Source organism: Corvus hawaiiensis, chromosome 20 (assembly GCF_020740725.1).
Source record: "Corvus hawaiiensis isolate bCorHaw1 chromosome 20, bCorHaw1.pri.cur, whole genome shotgun sequence".
Classification (NCBI taxonomy): domain Eukaryota; kingdom Metazoa; phylum Chordata; class Aves; order Passeriformes; family Corvidae; genus Corvus; species Corvus hawaiiensis.
Genome location: NC_063232.1, coordinates 5,051,909 through 5,070,966, shown reverse-complemented (window position 1 = coordinate 5,070,966; position 19,058 = coordinate 5,051,909). Strand labels below are relative to the sequence as shown.

At 39.7% G+C, this 19,058-nt stretch overlaps 2 protein-coding genes across 4 annotated transcripts in view; both read right to left on the bottom strand.

The window, feature by feature from the left end:
• Positions 1–1,055, bottom strand: part of MYO1C (myosin IC) — a 50,945-nt gene extending 49,890 nt beyond the window's left edge. Inside the window, exon 1 of the mRNA XM_048324770.1 lies at positions 936–1,055. Within this exon, the coding sequence (XP_048180727.1) occupies positions 936–1,010 (75 nt within the window). The 5' untranslated portion in view covers positions 1,011–1,055. The remainder of the gene's footprint in view (positions 1–935) is intronic.
• Positions 1,056–3,915: 2,860 nt separating this feature from the next.
• Positions 3,916–19,043, bottom strand: INPP5K (inositol polyphosphate-5-phosphatase K). Of its 3 annotated transcripts, none has more exons than XM_048324778.1 (13): positions 18,884–19,043; positions 16,727–16,834; positions 15,977–16,085; positions 13,365–13,481; positions 12,900–13,072; positions 12,175–12,286; positions 11,571–11,680; positions 10,968–10,994; positions 9,104–9,296; positions 8,730–8,867; positions 8,161–8,244; positions 7,393–7,497; positions 3,916–6,405 (listed from the first exon to the last, which is right to left on the bottom strand). In XM_048324778.1, exons 1-13 carry the CDS (start codon positions 18,916–18,918, stop codon positions 6,289–6,291), a joined length of 1,428 nt encoding a protein of 475 aa, XP_048180735.1. In that variant the 5' UTR covers positions 18,919–19,043; the 3' UTR covers positions 3,916–6,288. The 3 variants fall into 3 exon arrangements, with proteins under 3 accessions (XP_048180735.1, XP_048180733.1, XP_048180734.1); XM_048324776.1 differs by lacking the exon at positions 18,884–19,043 and adding an exon at positions 17,012–17,454; XM_048324777.1 differs by lacking the exons at positions 10,968–10,994; positions 18,884–19,043 and adding an exon at positions 17,012–17,452.
• Between the last annotated feature and the right edge of the window lie 15 nt (positions 19,044–19,058).

The window sequence follows — 19,058 nt, the reverse complement described above, 5'->3', positions numbered from 1 at the left end:
TGACAATTGTGTAACCACACAGTAAATGTCTCAGCTAATTTTCAGATGGAGTTTCAGATTAGTCACTGGAAAGACAATGCTAGGAAACAGCAGCAACATGCACAGATGTGCACTTCAGTACAAGATGGCCCTACCAAAGCTGAAGATCTGTTAAACAGATTTTAAATAGCTATGACAAAGAGAGATAAATTCACAGTTGCATTTAGGTACTCCTAAACATTTTAAATTTTACATAGTTCCTTTTCTTTAGACTCCTTTAATTAAAAATTATACAAATGCAGATAGAAAATATTCTGAAGCAAAACATGCAGAACAGCCAAGAAAACTGAAATTATTCTTAGAAAAGTACCGTCTTTCTCAACTGTTTGTGTCAAACCAGAAACAATCAGCTCATGGATTTCCATTTGCTTACACACAAACCCTGAACACAAGTCAATAAAGTCCCAAGTAAACAGAATAGTCAGTTCCTTGAGATATTTATAAAAGTCTGTTAATATGTCCCTGTACCACTGAATTTTCCATCTGTGAACCTTCCTGTAACATTCAGGGCATGAACCCTGTGACAGCACAATCAACACAGAAGAGGAACAAAATAATTGTTCCAAAGCTCTTTCCCATCCTCTGCAGCCTGAAAGTGCTCCCAGAACTCTGACAGAATTCATACAGCCAGGCCAAACATGAAACTTTGGTACACTGCAGTATTTCTACAGGAAATACATTTTAATGGTTTTCTAAACTCCCACTCACTTCATTGCTACTAATTCCATCCCAGAGAGAAAAAAATGTTCACAACACAGCTACAGTCACTCCAATGACCAACCAGCCTTGCAAACCCTCCCGTTCTTGCCTTGGAGTTGCTCAGTTCAGCTCTAAGTTGGTTATTGTGTAACCAACAGTACCAGAGGGGGACAGAGAACAATAAAAGCCATGCTTACAGTCTTGCGCTCTGCCTTGCGGCCGACCACGCGGATGATTTCTCCTGTAGGAATACGTTCAATCTGCAGTTCCATTTTTCCAAGGAAAGTCAGTAAATCCTTCTATTCTTTATGGATAGTTCTGATTTCAGTGTGCAGCAGCAGCACACAACCTTGACTAAGTGCAGCCTTTGGTTCGGAGCCCTGTTGTGAGAGGAAAAGATGAACCTCTGTATTTATACCAAGTGTTAGGTGTGAGCTGAAACAATTAAGTTCAAGACTGGTTTTCACTCGTTACAATGTGCCACGACAGTTCCAAGAAGGCTAAATTTATGTTTGTGTTTATTGCCTCCAACTTTGTTGATGTTCCATATCTGTCCCAAAGGGCTCAGAAAAGTCAGGTCGCTGCGGATGCTGTTTCAGAGGTGTTGGCACGAAACAATCCCATGGTGACTTCAAAAATCTACCAAGAGATTTTGTGCAGAAAAAATGCTTCATCTTTGCCTCCAAGAGCAAGCAATAGAAAATCCTGATTGCTCCCATGGTAACTACAGGAAGTTCTGCAAACTGCTGCAGAACAGAATCATTATTAATTGAGTCCTTGAGTAGCTAACTAATCATGGCAAAGGAAATTAATTGGCACGTTACTGCACAAAAATTCCTACAAATAGGAGAAAAATAATCTGGTGAACACTGGTTTAAGTGCAATTACAGAGCTTTACAATGATCATGCCATCCATTAATGGCGTGGCCAGACCTATCACCCTCCAAAAAAGGTATCAGATATCCTGCCTGTGACTGGGGGAAAAAAAATCACTCTCAATTTCAGGCATTTTAAGACTTGCTGAGGAGATAATTCCTTCTATCTTCTTGGAAGAGCCAAATTTGAATTGTCAACTCTACTACAAACCAACTCCAGTTGATAATGCTTGCCAAGAAAGCATTAACAAGATTAATTAATAACATTAACAAGCACTGGCTACTCCAGAGCAGATACAGGTAACACGATTCTGTTCAGCAACTGCAAAGAAAGGGCCTGTCACTGTTCTGTTTCATATCTGGAATTATTCTTATGCTTCCTTAGCTGTTATACACAAGATTGTTCCAGTCCAACAATTGTTTCCTTGAGCACCTACTTCCCAATACAGAGTTCTACTAAAAAAGTAGATTTTATCACATTTTAAAAACCCTCACTGTCACTTCCTCAAACAAACCCACCCTATTCTCAGTAATATGGAGCAATACCCAGCCTGGTTTATCTCCCCTGTCTATGGAGAGAAATCACAAAGGTCAGAACACCAGAGCTGTGTAGGTGGAATGGCTCCTGTGATGCAGATAGCAGAATTATGTGTAAAAAAACTTCTGAAAATTGGCTACAAGTGAGTGGTAAGAGGGGAAAAAAAAACCAAGAAAAGGTAAAGACAGTAAAAAGAAGCAGAAGAAAAAAAATTCAAAAGAAAGAAGAAAATGAAAAGGGGCACAGAGCACAGTGTGGTCTCTGATGAGCCTGAGCAGTAAAACAACACAGTTACAGTAAACTGGTATGTGACAAATGATGCTGACACACTCCCTTACCAGAGCTGATGTCTGTACCTGAGAACTGCCAGTTTCAAAGCATGGTTAGCAGGTTAAAACATTTGCTATTCTGTTTTTCATCCTTTTGTGGTGCCTGTATTCATATTTTCTGAATTTTTCTCCTACCTCTGCATTTCCTCTCGCCAGTTTGCATTCCCAGATCTTACACTTCACTGTTTTGCTCCAGTGATTCTCCCACCCCTGTGTTCAACAATTCCCACACAGATTTCCCTTGCTGCTTTCTAGGTTGCACAATGTTCTTTTTAATTGCAGAGACCCTGTAAGTGGAAGATGACAGTTCCACTGTAAGACAGGGAGGTGGGAGGTACAAACACAGATGGATGATGTTCCTCAAATTGAAGCATTTAGACAAGTTCAGGGCAGTCCCCGAGCAGATCATTTTCCAGAGTAACTGGGTATTAAATAGAAATTGCTTCATATCAATCACTTTCAAACAGCAATCCCTACATCCAGGGGCAGAAAGGGCCACAGGAAGCTTCCTGTTAGCATCACAGAGTTCTCAAAAAAGTTATCATTTCCTCTCTCAAGGAAAACCTAATTCCAGCTTTGTTCAACTGGCCTTTCCACTGCAGTATATTAATTAAGACAAGTTCATCTGAGTGTCACTCAGTGTCCAAGAGCAGAGAAGGAAGCAGTGGTAGTAGAAACAATGGTCTTTATCAGAACGTATTTTTAGGGTCTCACAAACACGCAAGACATCTTAGAAATATTTCCTGTTTACACAGAGCTGTACTATCTGTGTGCAATGATACACTGCACATCCTGAGGTTAGCCAGCAATCAGAAATATTGTGGAAGTTAAATGAGGCTAGACTGGACAACATTCCTTAGGAGACTTAATTGCCATTTGAAAATAATTTCTCCAACAGCAAAGAGTTATGAAAAGTTACCTTTAGATGCAAATCAAGTGCAAATTTATATTAAAAAATACAAAATTTAAAATACGAAGCATAACGTGGCAGATCTTTCATAAAGACAAAAAAGACACTTCAAACCACACTGAAAAATTCACTGTGAAAAAGTGAAATTAGAAGAACCTGTTCTCAAAAATTAAGAAAGAATTTTAAGTGGTCTGGGCATTTTTACAAAGAAAATGTCAAAACCTCCTCACTGGGGAAGAGGGACAGAAAATACAAAACCACAAGAGCATGTAATACTGGATTCATTGAAATAAGGGAAAAAATAAGATGAATCTGCTTTGTCCAAAGGAAAACCAGCATTTGTCCTTGCCCTTCTTTTGCAGCCCAAAGCCCTACCACAGGTTCTTACTGATTTCCTTCTAAAATACTTTGTGTCTGTGAATTAAACATGACCAAAACAAGTTCCTTGAAGAAAGGTTACAAATTAATCCTCCCCACCCAAGCCAGTCTGTTCCTTCTCAAATTAACAGAGGCCATGCACAACACTTCACTGCCAGGATTTATTTTAGAGGTACATGAAAAGAAAACACATGAGTATAAAAACATTTCCAGTGATTATAACATCCAATTAAAGGTGTTTTAAGAAAGATAAATTTCAGCAGAAATTGCATCATTACAGGTCATGGAATAGTTTGAAAAGCTACCATAGGTAACAGTAGTAAACAAAAGTGCCTCTGTGTGCATAATACTGAAGAAAGAAGTGCAGAGTTCTGTGCAGCATCCTCCTTACACACAAGCAGTTCCAATCCCAGCTGCTGTGGGCATTTTCTGGGAAGTCCTGTGGTTCAAAGAATCAGTTTACAAAATGCAGCTTCTGTGTCCAGTGACAGAGGGTTCTCAGCTCCCACAAACACAAAGGATCTCGAGTGTTTTGTCCCTGCAAAGAGGCTGCATGGCTCCCTCTGAGCTGCTCCTGCCCAGCAGATGCACCCTGCTTAGGAGAAACTGGATCTTGGTCCACAGTAAATCACCAGCTGTGGTCTGGAATTCAAAGCCCACTGTTTTTTGGGCTCTCCACAGAATCTCCTTGCATGGAGAATGGTCAGAATTACACGAGTGAAACCAGGAACAGGGCACAAGTCAGGAACTGCAGAAGTTACTGCAATGCAAAACAGGGATTTGTCTGATGCCCTAATTGCCAGAAGAAGTCACCTATCTGAAAAATTCAGCGCAAAACAAATTCTTGGGAGACTAGTATAAATGGGAAAACTGTTTCTAATATTGTTCCAAAATGTAACAGGAATGTACAAACTGTAAACCTCAAGGCAGTGTTAATCCATGCAATGAACACAGTAACCTCTGAACCTGCCCTCACTACTCACAACTGGGAACAGTTCCCAACACCAAGCACCACGCTGAGATACAACTGAAACCTACAGAGGCCAAGTGTTCCTAAACCCCACTGCAACTACCTAACCAGAAAACCTATGTCAGAGCTTCAACAGGACACAAAGACACCTGGACCTCAATAGATTTTATACAGTGAATGATGGAAGCAAAACAAATATCTTATCAAGCTGTTAACTTTCTATCTCAAAACAACCCTGAAAAAAATAAGGCTTTGAGAAAAAGAGCAAAAAGGAATCCACTCAGTTCTGAAGGAGTATTCCAGCATGAACATCCCAACACACTTTGCTCTTCCACTTGAACCAAATCTGCTCTTTTCCATCCCTAACCACCATGCCAGTGAGGAGTAACTAACTACTCACCCCACATGGGAGGGAGCTGTGGATACAGAACATGGGAGACTCACAAGTGCTCTGTTCCAGCACTGCAGTCTGAGATTCTGTGGAATGTTGATGCTTCTTCCTATCCTTTCCAAAGATCTCTATTTCCTCATCAAGAAACAAGACCCTTTCTGAAGCTAACTACCTTTCAGGTTCCTAAAGGTACATGAAATTTCTTATTCCATCTCCACCCTCAAGTGCACAGGATACAGTAAGGTCTGAGCACCTCTAGAAATCAGAAAGTTTGCAGACTGATTACTATAAATTCAAGAGATTTACAATTTTCGAAGATCGTGCCAAATGCTTCATCAACCAGGGGCTGCTCACCTATGCTAAAGCATTTCTCAACTTCTGCAATTTCCTTCAGAAGTTACGGGATCCTGGCTAACTCCAAGCCAGGGACTGGTATAAAAACGGGTTTATTTTTCTTTTTTTAATGAGAGGGAGAAAGCAATAAGCAAATTGCTTAATTGTTTTGTAAAAGAAGAATTTTTAAAAAATCAGGAATAGTGCATTTTGATAAATGTAATTCAATTTGGAAAAATCAGAAATGGAAAATCCTACAAAGTGTTCTCAGTAAGGCATGAAGAGAAGGATCTACCAAAGCAGACTTTATACACTCTGAAGATTTTGTTTTCATGTGGCCTGTTGTCACTGGTGTTTCCCAAAAGGTAATTAGCTTACATTTGAAAGTCAAATAAAATTTTAAAACAAGCTAACTAGCTGTATCTAATAAATAATTTTTAAATAACTTCATTTAAACTCAAAATTTGGAAATCAATTATTAAGTGGTTACAGCATAGTAAATATTGCATCGTAAATAAAATATCCTCTACAAAAAAAAGGAACAAGCCAAAAAATCTATTAAACATTGCAACTTCCTTAAATCATTGCATTAGAAATGTCTATCACCTTAAAACATACAGCATTCCTTAAGTGCTATTTTTACAGTTCTCATCCAGTGCAAGAGAGTTACTCTCCCCAGAATAAAAATATCCATTTCCACAATAAATTATCTTCTACGAGCTTACAAAGTTTCTGAACAATCCTACCTGTCTTACTCCATCTTCTAAGAGCAAAAGCTTACAATCGCTAAGACATAAAGAATCATCTGACTGCTGAACCAGGACCATTAAATGCCCCTTCTCTTTTCAGAATCACCCCCTGATTCTGGATTGTCAGGCTTCTGCAGCCAGCTGCTCTCTTCCTCTGGCAGATCCCCTTCTATTGGTGTTTTGCTAGGCTGAATCTAGGAGAGAGACAAGTAACAAATTAACAATTCAAAAGCACCGTGTTGCTCTGTATTATTTATACCACTATATAAAGAATTTGATAAAAATTAAGAAGATTAAAAAAATCTACTATAGTGATAGCAAAATATGAAATGTCATCCAAGAAGAAAGGCAGCAATCCTGCAGAGTCTCTGATAGATATTGAACTCAGAGACAACACAAATACTCCACTCTGCCATGTTTCTCACCCATACAGAAAAAAATATATATTAATAAAATATAATAGTATAAAATAGGAATGAGATACCAGCCAGCCCAGGAACTTTCATTACTGTATTCCCTAAGGCACTGGAATTTTACAGTCTTCTAAAACCCCTTCATCCTCATCATCAACAATGCAGAATTCCAATTTAATGATTCCCCACCATATTAGCACAGCCATGACAGCGTGGAAAATTATGCCCAAACAAAATTATTCTGGAAAAAACAGTGCTTGTGTAGAAGCAGCAATGCTTGGTCAGTTCATCTTGTTTGGGCAGGTTAAGTCATCTTTGCAGAAATTAAACAAAGCCTGTTAATCAAATAACTTGAGTCCAGCTGTCCCATCCTTCCCAAATTCAAGTGACAATTTCCAGGAAACACTTTTGTGCAAGTCACAAAATGGAGCACAAAAAGCTCAGCTACAATCTGCCAGAAATTTGGCAGCACTTGATTTGTCATCTTTACAGAAACTGGGGACCTAACATTACAGAGCCTGAAGTTCCAAAAGAGAACACAGAGAGAGAAACCTGTCTTATTTCACTGCTGTGTGATGCCATAACATTCACTCAGAGTCTTTTGGCATATAAGCAAATTCTTTTTAGCTAGGACATATTCTTTTAAAAATTCCTTCTGCTGCCACCTTCCCAAGGATTAACACAGCTACGTTCAGATGCATATGAAAACAAAATAAATATTAAAAAAAAAATTACATCAACATTAATCAGTGCTTCCAAATGTATTACCTGAAAAGGCTCACTGATGCCAACTATTGACTGCAAGTTATTGCTATAATAACAAAGCAAAAATTCTCCTCCCATCTTAGGTATTTCTGAAGCACTCATGTAAACCTGGCAAGAATAAGAACAGGCAATGAGCAATTTCCACAGCAAAAGAAGTTTACAAAAAAGCCATTCAGGACACTATCAAAATCAGTATCTGCTATTTATAAGCATGTTTTAAAACGTAAGCTCAAACAGATGAGGACAGAAATAACTCAGGAAACCGTCTGAAAATTAAATCAGGGAGGAGAAGGAATATCCTTCACCATGTCAGCAAGCTGGCTTGGTTCAGTGAGAAGGGAGAAGAGACCCAGAGTGCTTTTAAGGGAAGGGACAAAGCCACAGAGCAGCAGAGGGAGTGGAGCTGCCTCCTGGTGGGAAAAGCAGAGCAATTCACTACCTTGGTTTGGGCCTGTCCCAAGGAGCCAGGGTTCCCAGTTTCAACTTCTATTCGTTCAGATAAGTATCTTTGGATAGTTACCATTTGTATCAAAGTAAGTTTTATTTGTTTGTTAAATCACTTTAGGTAGTCACTACTAGAAAGCTTTGTAACTGACAGCAGCTTTTAAAGAGGGACCAAAACATTCAATAGGAACAATTAGGAAGAGGGATTTTAAATATTGTTTCAAATTAGCTTCAACTGGGAAGAGAATACAGAACCCCTAAGGAGAAGGGGATATGGAACAGAACTCCAGTGGGAAACTACATTAGAAAGAAATACAACTGACTTACTTGTTTGCTGTCTTTGTTGGAAGAAATTTCATCATCTTCCACCCAAGCGTAAGTAACATAATCATTCACATGCCTGAAAGTCACCTGCAGGGAAAGATCCAAACCATCAGCTTCCTGATGGAAATGAAAACCATACACTACATGGGAAACTCAAAGTTGTGAGAGATGTTTACTTTTTCACTGAAATAATTAAAACACTCTTAGGATCAAAACATTTTGGGGGCTTGCAAAACCTTTTGTTTTCTGAGAGGGTGGGAGTGCTCTGTTCTCTCACCTGTCTATAGACTTTTATTTTTGTTCTTTTTTTTGTTGCATAAACTCCTTTCCAGAGCTTCTGAAACATTTTACTTAAATAAACCACCAGATTATCTTAGCAGAGAATTTAAAGGGTGTGGAAGAACTCCCATGCTGTAGGGCTAAACTGTCAGCACACAGAACTAACGGCAATCAAGGACACAACCATTTCAGAGAGTTCTGCACTAGCAAGAATCACTGCTCCAAAACTCTCAACGACCTCCTGCAGTCACATTCACCATCTTTGCTGAAGATCCATGATGAGATAACTTTACCTGGAAGAGCCCAATCCAGTCCCAAGCGCTGCTGGGGAATTCAGGCACCGTGGAGTAGCGCATGAAAACATCGTGCTCTGCACTCCACTCACCCTCAGGACTCAGCGTGACCAAGGGATCTGAGACAAGAGGCTTCATCTACACAAAAGAACAGAGTTAAACTCAGTCAAGCCTGTCATTCTTTCAGTTATTCAAGTTATTCTCTGTCACAATTGCCACCTGTGGGACTCTTTAACTGACTGGAAATAACCTGAAAGCAATTTGCTGCCTTCACTATGATCAGAATGAAACAGAGATTATGGTTTAGGAAATCAGCTGCTGTAAGGCAACACTGAGTAAAACAAACTTTCTGAACAATATAACTGGGACAGCACCTCAAGCTTGAAAGTTCCTGTAACAGGTTTGTGATCACTGATGCCATAGCTCATGTGACTGACATAGTTATTCAGAGTAACAGAAATCGGGTTCTCTTCTTCAGGGAATTCGCCTTCTTTTGATGCAACCTCACAGAGATTTTTCACTTTCCATAGAATTCTATCAGTCCATGCTGGCTTTCTTTTCTTCTCACTGCAAAAATGTAAGGTAAAAAGTGAAATGAGCAGAGAAACAAATTGCCAAAAGCTAAGAATGCTGTGCAAAATCTACTCCAAGACTGTGAGATACATATTAATAAAAGGAGGCAATCATATCCAAGCTTCATTTTACAGCTCTGTTTAATGTGTTTTACAACCAACATTTCCTTAATTTGAACTCCATTCACCCCAGATCAGTTTCACGGCTTTCTGAAAGAGGAGTAAAATGAAGGGGAGAAGGACGTTTCAGTGGGTTAGTTGGCTTCATACAGGAAATGATACTTTCTCCTAAAGCCCTGTAAAAACATGCATGAACATTGAGTGAGTACAGCAACTGCTCCAGGCTCCAAATGTACAGATATTCTGAGAAATGAGGGCGTAAACATAAGGAATATGTAGGAAGAGTTTGAAGGATGTTTGAAATTATTCAAAATATTTGAGAGCAAGTTTCTTTTAACAACAAAAAACAGGACAAACTTGGGTAGCTTATGGTAATCACAGGTGCCAGAGCAATGCTTTATTTAGAAGTTCCTCTAAATTGTACCAGCCTGCATTTCAGGTTTGCAAGCTACTGCTGTCTCATAACAACAGGCTTTTAAAATTCCATAATCAAGGAAGTTGTGCCTGCAACTGTGCTATACATCAAACTGTTATCACAATGCAGAGTTTCCTTTTATACCACATCAATTACACCAGAAGACATGAGCCCTCTGTGGTTCTCTCTGTAGAGGAAGACTTAACAGCAACTCTCTGGATGGGGGGATCACTTCAAATTGAAATGGAGAAAAGATCATACCCTATGGAAGAGGAATTAGAATGGACTGGATTGGATTATAAAAGTTAAAAGGAGAATGTGTGAGGAAAACTGTCAGTTTAATAACTTTAAATATCAAAACCAAGGCCATTTAGTTCAATATTCAACAGAATTTTGTTTTACCCCTTCCCACCTTTAATAAGGTGGAAAGATTTGAAATGACTAAGGGCTCTTATCCCACTTACTCCAGTAATTACATAAACCGACAGAAATCTTTATGAGCTGCCAGATGTCTGCTCTGCTGTGCAGGAAAATACCAAAACAACAGCTTAAGGTAATACACTCACTGTTTTAGAGAAATGGGGTATTAGATGGGAAACAAACCCTCAAAATTCACATTGAAGAATTATCAAAAGTAATATTCTGTGGACTTCAGTAAAAGCAACTTTTGCAGGGTGCTTGCCTTGAGCTCTGCTGGTCACCCCCATCTGAGCAAAGTCTCTCTGGTAGCTTGAACAGCAGCAGGATGCACACAGAATGTATAAATACACTTTTTATTCTTTCAATCAGCCAATACAGACAACCAGCCTATGAATCCCAATATGCCCAGGTTTGGATTATTATAAGTCTTTTTTGTTAACTGGATTTACTGCTAGTCCCATTACATCTCTTTACATTCAATTAAGAAGCAAAATGTCTTTGGATCCACATGAATGAACTTCCAATATTAAGTGCAACAGCAGAGTAGGTAACAGTGCAGCTTTCAGACAGGTTAAAAAAATCCCTAAAGAAAATCAGCTGTCATCTGATTTTCAAATATTTCACAAAAATCAAAGCAAAAGCTCAGATGGAGCCTTGTTTTGATTCTGAAATATTAAAAAAACTACAAAATTCAGAAAGTTCTCTTCTTACTTAAACCAAAACAGGGACTTCTGTTCTCTGGAAGTAAAGAAAAAGATCAGTACAAAACCCTGTTTGGACAGGAACTTATCCTTCTGTGGAAACATAAGACTAATACTTAACAAACAGACTTTAATATCAGAGAAAAACTTTGGAAATATGAGATACTCCATTTTCAACTTAAAACAATCAATAGAGACAAATACACATTAATTTTCAAATACCAGCATACCAAATGAAATGCTTAAACAGAGAAGGGAAACAAAAATGGCTGACAATTATTCTTTTGCTCCTTTTTCACAACCAATGAGCACTTTTAGTAGGAAAGAACAAAACAGAAGCAGCTTAAACAAGTGCTCATTTATTCTGTGAACCTGGTCTTTCCAAAAATGAAGCCGGGTTGTTTCATTACTTCCCTCATACAATCAGCAGACCCCAGCTTCTTCAGCAAAAAATATTCATTTACTCAGATTCAATCAATCCAAGCCTAACAGAACAGCTCAATAGCCCCAATTCACGAGCACAGTCAGGAAATTCAGGTTTGCTGATTACTGAAGTGATATTTAAGCAAGCACCACATTCACTCTCATATTCCAAACTCATTTTATCTTTTACCTTGTGTCATAGACCTCCGAGTAAAGGTCAAACTTGTAGGTGGGCTTAAACTGCAGAGGACCCTCTTTGAATTCCTTAAGAAACACTTCCTTCTTTTTTGCCATATTTAACTGCAAATATAAAAAGTAAAATTTAAAGATTATGTTTAAAAATCTGGTCTTAAAGGATGATTGGGAAAGCATCTTCCAGGAGTTCAACATTGCAATCAGTACAGCGTAATTGGAAAGGTGAATTCAGAAGGGCCTCTTTGTTATAGCAGAACTCTTGACATGATCCATCTGAAAGCTTTGGGGCAATTCCAGAATAAGGTTGTCTTAAAAATAATTCTTGGGAGAAGTCAGGGTAAGGAACAACTGACAAGACATGAAGTTCAAAGAAAGCTCCAGTCAAATGTGAGCATTATAAATGAGTAAGAAACTACACCAAAGCAAAAAAAGTTGGCAATTAACTGGGGCTTATGACCACCTCATGTTCCACCTCATGACTGCTCTCAGTTTGTGTTCTGTAACAGAAATTAGAAGCTCAAGGTGTAATTTAACTACTGTGTTGTGTTTGTGTGCATTAAAAACAAACCCAAACCCCCAAAGAGACTGAGACAACCTACCTGGTCCTTTTCCCACAGCAGATTGAAGCGCTTGTTATTGATTGATTCTCTGACAAAGTGTATCCCATAATCTGCTATCCGGAAGTTTAGATCTCCAAACCAGAAGAGAATCCTTAAAAAAACCAACGAAACCAAAATGCATAAAACATGGCAGATTTATAGGAAACCATTAAATGAGGGAAGAATTTGACAGAATATTAGCCATTACACTAATTAGGTGCTCTAATCACTTATATTGCTTAATGCAAACAGCTTAAACACAAACATTAAGTAGTTATAGATAAGCTTACACAGGGATAACCTGCTGCTAAGTAAAAAAAATTTAAAGTAATTGGAACAGTAAATTAAGTCCCTTGCTTTCTTGCTGCTTGCTCATTACTGCCTGAATATTAACTTCTCCTGAGTCTTATGTCTCTGAACATTTAACAGCAACCTAGAGGATTTTTGGTATAAACAGGCTTTAGTTTCTAAAGCTTTCCTGCATGACATGTACAGTCTATATGCTAACAAATGTATTAAAAAATTAAAGACTGGAAGAAAACAGTCTTGTAAAACAGACATCTGTCTTTCAGGTTATCTTTTCCTCACAGGGTTCAGGGTCAAGGCCGAAGGGACATTTAAAATAAAAATGATGGATGAAAACTCCAATCCCAAAACTCTTCAGTGCAAGAGTTCACCATATAATAGATAAAACCTATAGAGACAGAACTAAGTGAACAACTCACTCATGATCCATGGGACTTGGAATATCCTCTCCTTCAAACTGCATTTCTAGAATTTTTTCAAAGTCATCCAGTCGCTGCTCTGTGTTCTCCATGTGAGCTGGCAAGTGGCAGTTCATGAAACAGATCGTGTGACCAAAGAGGGACATGCGGATGCTGACTCCTCCTTTGTTCCCCTGGGATGGAAGAACAACATTCCCTGAAACTGCCTGCAAGTGTAACTACTACCACCACCTACAACTTTTTAAATCTTGCAATTTAGATTTCTTCCTACACAAGTTGTTGTGTATCAGCAAATAAACCGGTGAAATTATGGTCTGCGCTGCACACAAGGCTCAAACAAATGAGTCTGCTTGTCAGTTTATTAATTTTTAATTAAACCACATCTCCTATCTCTCAGCATGGATCCATGCAGAGGCACACAGCACCATAAGTAACCAGGGCAACCACATCTCGGGAATTCCTTACCCAGTATCCATAGAGGCCTGTCCGTGTGTAGTGGGTGTGGATGTCCCGGACGAAGGGAAGGTGGACGTGCTTCACAAAGATCAGAAGCAGCAACCCCTGCATGCGAACTGAGGAGAGCTGGAAGAGACAGAAAAGAAGGAATGGTCATTTCCAGGAGTTCCTTGGGTTTACTTCACAGGAGCTTTTAGGGGAAGAAGGCCAGAGCAGAAGTCATGCAATTCCCTTGCCAAGCCTGGCCTCAATACTGTGACACAGTAAATGCAGACCCATTTCAGTGCTGTGAAAAACATATTCCTTATAAACAAATCTGATCAATCCCTCAGCTAATTAACACAGTTCTAACATTATATTACAAATTTGAAGTTGACCTCAAAACATGCACCTGCCCAAACCTCTTTAAAGACTTTTCTTCTGCCTTACCAGCCTCTTGTTTCATTATTTAAGAATCCTGTTCATGAAGGACCAAATCCTTCACTTTTCACCTAAAAGCTTTACAGCTCACACGTACAAGTCCTCCAACAGCAGCAAGTTTTTCAAACTGAAGCACCCTTCAGCAGATCATTAAATATTCTAAATGCCATTAAATGCCTCAAAAGCACAGCAGTCAATTCCAGGCATCTGCAAAAACAATGAGCTGCAAACAGCAGTAACTCCTGCCTGCAGTGCCTGTAAAAACTGATTTACCAAACACTTAGGGAGCATACAGACAGGGGGGGTTTTGTAGTTTAGGGTTTTTTTGGTTTGTTGTGTGTGGAAATAGTCTAACAAAGATGTCCTTCATTGAACATTTATGGACTTTACAATGTTTCTGGCACGAGACACAAAATTCATTGTGTTTGTTTTAATGATAATGATTCCATTTAAAATACAGATACTGAAATACATTAATTGTAGTTCAATTTTATGCTGGATTAATTTAGAAAAAGACTACATTAGAATAAAACTGACATGCAACGGCTGGAAAAGCACAAAATTTCAGCACAAAATTTAAAACAGAATTCCTCTTTTCTTTGTCTTCCTATCTACACAGTTAAATGATTTCAGAATATATTTTAATGTTCTCATTGTCTTTGAACCCAACAAAATACCAAACAGAATATTGAAACAATGGACTGCAATTACTCGACGATGCATGAATATTTTAGTAGTCAGCATTCTCCTTTCCATAATTACATTCATGAGGTACTCGGATCTTCCAGTCCCTCTATTATTTATTTGCTTTGTTTCATTCTGCTGTGGCCAGTCCCAAGACATTTCTCAAGATCCACAGGTCCTGAACACCACAAGGCACTGACCCTTCCTCTGCTGGAACCAGCACCAGTCCCACCAGTCCTCAGAGCCAAATCAAAGCCCTCGCACAGAGGAAACATGATCCTGTGGATGGTGAAAGAACTGACTGTGACCAATGTAACACTCTGACACAGACTCTGTTACTGAGGGGACAGAATGTCCCGAGGATGAACACCTATCCCTCCACACCCAACCTCGTCACAGGTCAGCCAAGGGGCAACTGCTCCTCTCCTCCTCAACCAAATTCCTGGCTAAGTCCTAGGATAACCTTTCCTTGCTGCCTGGTTTGATTTTGACCCGGCCTGACAGCTCCCCCTTATTATTAGAGCTAATCAAGTCCTGCTGAAAGCCATTAGGTGGCAGCATCCATTCATTAGTGTGGTTCAAACTCCCATAGTTATAAATTAGAATTCAAAATCAGCCAGGCATACCAGCAGGAATTCTTTTAACTGTGTGTATACAGGGCCTGAATGTCAGCCCACGGCCAGATTTTGAATTTTTATCAGCAGTGACTTAGGCCAGAATGAACAACGTGGGTTTTTTCCTTTTTGTAATTCCCAATGGGTCCTTTGTTTTGTTTAATTACAATTAAAAGAACAGCACAACTACTGAGTCTGATTAGCACGCAGATAATGCAATCACCTCAGCAAAATCAGCCTGAAATAATGCTGGTTTAAAAAAACACTACAAAAGGCTTTTAATTTCTCTTTATTAGAGAAATTCAGGATATCTTTCTACGTTTATTGTTTTCATTATTAAAATAGCCAGTACTTTAGCTGATCTTATGTCCCTGATATTACCCCAAAATCTTGTCATTAAAATTCCCAAATAATATTATAGGTCTTCAACCAAAAATTAAGTCCTCAGGTAAATATATACACCCACTAAAATCCTGTTTTACACATATGCAATTTATTTTCACCTGCAAACAAATTGGAAAAAAACCCAAGATAAAGGAGCCTTACCAATCTTAATGAAAATCACTGCCACTGCTTGGGATATTTATAGTGCAAGACTACATTAGAAGCATCACAATACAGTTCCCCAATACTGCACAGAGCAAAAACCTTTTCTACAAACAAGAGAGAGATAAAGACATTGTGGCCACAAGAAATATGCTGTTCAGTGTAAGTTCACATCACATGAAAAACAGGAAAACACAAGTGTGATGAAGAATCACTTCTAACATACGTGTACCTATGGAAGTGACAGACACCTGCAAAAAACACCATCAACTTATCTTTTATGGAGCATCTGAGGAAAAAAATGTAAGATATTTTCTTTCAGTTGCTGTGACACTTAAGAGAGATGTAAATAATTACCTTGATATACCCCAAGGGAGACAATACAGTCATGAAAAAAACGCTCCATGGATCATCAAATGCCAAGTCAGACAGAAAATTTGTGATTCTTGAGTTCACCTCCTGTAAGCTGAATATATCACAATTACTCACACTGCACCAGTTTGTTTTGGACAGAATTCATAGGAACTTTGCAGAACACAGACCCCAGAAATTTCCTGCTGTTCAGTCTTTCATTCAAGCAGTTTAACCTACACACAAATTTAACACATCTGACACTGAGGAAAATAAAATTAAAGGAGGTTATATACACCTTAAGACAGAGTTTCAGACAATGCCCAACTTAAGATGTGTTGTAACAAATAACCTGAATGTAAGGACTTAAGAATTTCAACAAAGTTTGGAAAACAGAGTGATAAATTGAGACTAACAAGCTTGCACTAACTCCCTTAAAACATCCAGAATTTTCCATAACTTCCATATCAAAATGAGCATGCCTTTACACGCTAACAAAGAAAACAGCAGCCAAAAGTTTTCGTGTGTTTAGAAAAAAGATGTTCTGCATTCTGACACAAAATAGCAGCAGATAACTGCTATAAATCATCTCTGTTCTAAGACAATACTCTGGTTAGACTAAGTTAACTCTTCACCCTCTGGTAGCAATAGTGTTAAACCATCTCCCACATCAGACAGTCCTCCCAAAACAGACCATGTTGAGACCCAGCAGTTTTGCAATAAACTCACAAAGCAAGTTCTTTAATATACACTCACCCTATAATGTACATATCCGTGGTCGGGCCCAGTGAGTTCAGCTGAAGTAAACTCGTGACATCGGGAGGGGGAGAAGCTGTGCCCACATTCCAGGTAACTAAGTGTAGTCTAAAAACAAACAGAAAACCCCAAATTTTTTTTTTGCTAAAATTGAAATGTGGATATGCACTCTCCCCTAAGAACGCTCTGATTTCCCCACAGAATTTCTGTCATTTTTCATCAATCAGAAATCTATTTGTCAGCCCCAACACCACCACAAAAACAACCAACTGGAGGGAACAAAACCTGAATTCTTGCCACTTATCCTTCAGCTTTTTCCCCCAGCGGAGGAAAGCTTCATCTAGAGTGCGAGACACTTCTTCGTGGATCTCATCATCCGAGCTGATGTCCTCCACACACGCCATCAGCTGGGCCACCCTGTGCCGGAGCTGCACGCGGCCGCTGGAGCCGGTGCTGCTGATGCTGGCAGAGCGGCTGCGCAAGTTGGGCAGGCTCTCCAAATCGTTCAGGGAGAGCCCCTCGGAATGCTGACATGCATCCTCGCTGCTGAGGGATGCCATCTGCTCGAAGTTAAAGCTATGCCCTGAAGGACTAGCCCATGAAAATCAAGAGATTGATAAGGGTCTTCCAGATCCTGTGGAATTCAGCATTGCTTCCAACACAAAAGGACAAATGTAGGGGCAGCAATGCTGAAAAAAACCTGTGGCGTTCCCACCACACTCACTGGGTTGTTACAAAAGCTGCAATCACGTCCTACCACACACAGTGAATTGTGTTTTTCATAATAGATTTAATGTGGTTAATTCTACAAGCTCAAGGTTTAAAAGAATTTATTGTTGATTTGAATCGATCATGTGCCTGTCTGTAGGCAAGGACAAATGTAATCTCCAGCTCCCAAAAATACAAAGTTCTGATCAGAACCAAGCAAAGCCACTGTTCCTCTCAACATTCACATCATAGGACTCATCTGTTGCTTCTTTACAAAATGGTCATTTCAGTACCAGAGCTTCTAAAAGAGATTCACTTTACTGTCAGTCTTGTTACATGACAGACAGGCTTAAAAAATAATAATTATTAATTTTCCATCCATCTTAGGATTCTACAATGACCTTATAAACACTGATAACCAGTGAATCCCACCAATACACCCATTGTTAAGGCTGTATTTTTATCCCACAATCAACTGCCTGCTCAAGGTGACACACAATGTACGTGGAAAAGCTGGAAAATGACCTTGCATAACACTTTAAAATGATCCATAACTTCCCTCACTAATAGTATATCTTTGTAAGACTACGCTGAAGTCACCCAAAAGCTACTCCAAAACAAATTTCCAGGGGGAAAAAAAAAATGTAGGTAGGCTGCAGATCTAATTCTGCCACCAGAGATGTATCACTTTGGAACGCTGTCCAGTTACTAATTTCGTAAGACAATTACCTGATTAAACAAAACTGAAATAATGTTGAAGCCATCAGTCATTACTGACAGAAATTCTCCTAAATACAAGCAACCTACTGAAGTCATTATTTAGCATCAGCGATGCTAATCCTCAAATGATTCTATAGCAGAGAATTTCTCAGCGTCACAGTGCTCATAACACAGCCTTCGAAGGATTTTTGAGATATTTGAACTATTGTCAGCTTGTTGGTTTGGTTTTTTAAGTTTTCCTGTCGCAGGCCGTTACCCAAATCCCATCTAAGCAGGTTTCTGTAGGGAATAGAGCCCGGACAGGACACCAGCACTTCTTGCCACAGAACGAAGACGCATTGTAAAAACACCGTAAAAGCAGAAGCTCAATATTTACTCAAGCTGCTTCTTCCTAACAGAAAGTGACAAGTTCAGACACCCTGTATATTACAAAAGTGCAGATGCTCGTGCCCTCATTACACATTAACAGAGCTCCGGGAAGTGCCAAGGACCCAGAAAAGCCCCATAAGCCTCCCTGAACCACTCCAGTACCGACCTTCCAAACCAGAAAAATCAGCTTTTCTCCTCTATTTCATATGACTACGCAACGCTGCCAATTTGTGTAACTCCTCGTTAATACGCACAAACACAAGTTTCGCTAATTCTCGGCGATTTACGTAACCGCTTGGGGCCACTTTTCGGAGCTGCCCTCAGACCCGCGCCTCGCGGCCCTCCGCGCGCACCACTCACCTCAACTCCTTCGTGGGAATGCCCGCGGTCTCCATGCCCGGGATTCCCGCAGGGAAGCGCTGCCCAAAGGACCGGGAAGGGGCCGGCGGAGCCCCCCGAGCTCCCCTCACAGGACCCGGCCCGGCCGCGGCCTCCGCGCCGCCCTCAGCGCTCCGCGCCCATTGGCGCGCGTGAC